This window comes from Arachis ipaensis, chromosome B09 (genome assembly GCF_000816755.2).
Source record: "Arachis ipaensis cultivar K30076 chromosome B09, Araip1.1, whole genome shotgun sequence".
NCBI classification, from domain to species: Eukaryota; Viridiplantae; Streptophyta; class Magnoliopsida; order Fabales; family Fabaceae; genus Arachis; species Arachis ipaensis.
Window position 1 is genome coordinate 60004234 of NC_029793.2, and position 3798 is coordinate 60008031.

General features: G+C 36.4%; 1 protein-coding gene across 1 annotated transcript; it reads right to left on the reverse strand.

Moving 5' to 3' along the window:
- Positions 440 to 3100, reverse strand: LOC107619300 (ammonium transporter 1 member 2). Its single transcript, XM_016321557.2, has 2 exons — positions 1921 to 3100; positions 440 to 1082 (listed from the first exon to the last, which is right to left on the reverse strand). The coding sequence occupies exons 1-2, from the start codon at positions 3004 to 3006 to the stop codon at positions 675 to 677; spliced, it is 1494 nt and encodes a 497-aa protein (XP_016177043.1). The 5' UTR covers positions 3007 to 3100; the 3' UTR covers positions 440 to 674.

Here is a 3798-nt window from a genome sequence, read left to right on the forward strand (position 1 = left end):
TTATAGTTTGATATTTAAAAACGAAAAAAATAAGCATATTTATTTCTTCTATCCTACCACTATTTGTAGGAAAATGAAGGCCTTTTCAGATTCAGAATCATATTTTGGCCTACTACTTAAAAAAGAAGAAGACAAATATGAATATCCATGATATTTAGGCAAAATTAATCTTTTGTAAATAACTAACATGCATTTGGATTTATAGATATACTCTTTTTAAATTAGGATAACATTTTTGTCGTTATTTCTTGAACTATATATTTTTCTGATAATATATACATATACACATTAAAAATAAATTAAATTATACATATATTTATACATAAATACATTGATAACTAATTTTAGTAACTAATTTTAATGTACAAATAATATTTTTCTAATATTAATAACCAGGTAACAACAAATTTTTTAATCGGACAATATTTGGTCCGGAAGTAGTTCGAATTTTTACACTAGTTATTCGTTAAAATGCATAACAGTATTGTTGTGATCCAAACCCAAAAAAAAAAAAATAAAAAACAGTGATCTAGTAATATTTTAGCTGAACCTGCATGTCGTCTTGGTAAACAAGCTACTGTATCTAAGCTAACAGACTTTGACCTACCTACAAATAATAATAATAATACGATTTCAGGTGTGACGTCACAACCGCAAAACCAATTTCTTGGGGTTCACAGTGGATTGGCTTGAGGAGAGGGCTCAATCCTGCCCATCATATACATGGCGGGCTTTGCAAACCCATCATCTTCATCATGATACGCATAAGCAAACCCACCGTGTCTCGTCAAATCCATACCCGCCGTCTCATCTTCCCTCGATATCCTCAACAGACTCATCTTTTGAAGTCCGTAAAACAGCGGCAGCATCGTTGCCGTCACCCACCCGCTAACTACTAGAATTTCGATCACCTGCGCAGCCAACAGCTTCCCTCCGCCGCCCATCAACAGCCCGTAAGGCCTCCCGGATCCGTACACCTCTGCCACGTATTTCTTAGTTGCAAATAACCCCGTGAATAGCACTCCCCATGCACCACACCCTCCGTGGAGCTGCGTCGCCTCCAATGGGTCATCAAACTTCACCTATGTTGTCCAGTTACAAATATAAGCACTATCTATAGTAGAACGTTGTATATATACATTATTCGTGTGTATTTTTTTTATCAGAATGTTAGGTTGTCATTATTTTTAGTATAAAAATATATTACTAAGCCAATCATATGAAGTTATCTTATTCAATTTAATATGACGCGAACGTTAACAACATTTTTTAGAGAAACATAACCAAAATTTTCTTGTAACACTTCTTCTCAATTTTTTCTATATAAAAAAAATTTTAAAAATCTTATCAATTAATCATCAATGATCCCAAACCAAAAAAAAAAATTTTACTTACAATATCAAAGGTTATTAACTTTTTAATATACTAATTGTTTATGTCAAATTTAATGGAGAGATAATAATGAATCTATTTCAAATGTTTTTAGACTAAAATAGAACTAAAATAAGACGTGTAAAACTTTTTAAAACTGAAATAAAATGTATAATAACACATTAGAAACTAAATTAAGAATTAGCATAAACATTGGAAACAAGATAATATTTTATCCTAAAATATAATGATTTTATCAGAATATTAATTTTTGGTAACATATAGTTCACGAGTATACTAATAAATAAACTAAACATTAAGATTGGTAAAAGAGAAATTCAAAAGATAGTGAAAAAAAAATCAATTTTGTTTTCAGCAATAACACATAAAATAATTAAACACGTCTTTTTAACAAAAGCTCGCCAATAATTAGTTGGCTAATATTATTTATGTAAAAAATTAAAACTTTTATTTTTAAAAAATATTAAATATTATCTAATAAAAAATTAATTATTTGTACTTATACAAGTATAAGGTAGAACGCTCTACCTTTGCCGCCAACATGTTGAGCCCAATGAGTACCCACGCCGCAACAAAGCCGCACACAATTGCCGCCCATGGCTCAACGACAGAGCACCCAGACGTTATGGCAGCGAAACCAGCAAGCAAACCGTTACACACATCGATCACGTTCCAGTGTCCAACCAATAACCGTTTACTGAACAAAGTAGTTAGGGCTGCAGTGCAACCAGCCAATGTAGTAGTGACAGCTGTCCTCCCTATCGCGCTCCATTGTCCATAATACACGCTACTTTTACCGTAGCTTTTCGCAATGGTTAGAAAGGAGCCTGGATTGAAACCGTACCAACCGAACCATAACATAAACGAACCTAGCACAACTAGGGAAGCGCTGTGACCTCGAAGGGCCACCGAACGGCCACTTCTGTCAAAGCGACCTATGCGTGGTCCTTCAATCAAGGCTCCCCATAGGCCGGCAACTCCGCCGACCATGTGGACAACTCCAGATCCGGCAAAATCAATTACGCCAGATCCAAAGAGGAGGCTTCCACTGGTTCTGGTGGGGCTGGCCCACCCATCAGACGACCAAAACCAATGAGAGACGATAGGGTAGACGAAGCCGGTTAGGAACGAGGAGTATATAAGATAAGCGACGAACTGCGTTCTCTCGGCGATGGAGCCGCTAGTTATGCCGGCTGCGGCGATGGCGAAGGCCCACTGGTAGAGAAAGAAGCTGTAGTCGGCGGAGGGAGAGGGGAAGTCACTGAGACCGAAGAAGTGGCGACCGATGAAGCCGTTGGAGGGGCCTCCAAAGGCAAAGGCATAGCCGAAGAGGTAGTAGGAGAGGCCACCGGCGGCTGCGTCAAGAACATTGGTAAGCATGATGTTCATGGTATTTTTGGCGCGGACGGAGCCCGCGCAGAGCATGGCGAAGCCGAGCTGCATGGCGAAGACTAGGTACGCAGAGAAGAGGAGGTAGGTGTTGTCGACGGCGTAGGTGGTGTCGGTGAGCTTCTGGTTAATAGCGTCCAGCTGGCCGCAGATGAAGTTTGCGGCCGTTGTGTTGACGTTGGCCAAACCGCCTAAGAGTGCGGCTGCGCAAGACTGAGAGGCCATTATTTTGTAAGCGTTTTTTTTTTATTATTTTTTGAGTAATATGAATTTCAGATAAGGAGTTGAAGGTGCGTATTTATATATGAGGTTTGAGGGAGGGGTGAGTGTAGAGTGGACCAGTACGAATTCGGGGTTGTTGTTTTTACTCGGTGGCTAATTCAATAAAGATTTTATGAATGTCATTATGTGAAAATATTTTATTTTGATCATGTAAAAATGTTATCTTTATTTAAAGTATTGCTAAACAAATAAGTTACATTTTTTAAACAAAGATCATCATGAGAAGTTATTTTTGGTATTTTTATCGAAGTAGTTGCCTTTTTCATTTATATTATCTCTCGGGTTTGTGCTGAGGTTCAACCATTTAGTCCGTGGTTGTGATTGCAGGCACATGGAATCTATTGGTATTGTAATGAATATATAAATCTTTTATTTTAGGGTTCAAATTCATTGGCTGTTACGTCACATGCATTTCTTGTCCCGTGTATGCTCTCGTATCACTTTCTTAATTTTGTGGACTAACTTTTATAGAAATGGATGGAAATTATGTGTTATTCACGACAATAGTTAGTTTGCGTGTTTTTTATTTTTAATATGTAGTGTGATTTTTTTTTAAATTATAATCTCATCTAATAGTATAAAATTATTTATTTTTCTTTTGTTGCTTAATGCTGACTAAATTTTAATAAATTAAAAGTACTGATTTTTTAGATTTTTTTTTTTCATAATAAAATTTGTAAAAGAATCGGATGATCAGATTTTATGAAGGCTGAATTTTAAATTGTGAAAGGTTAC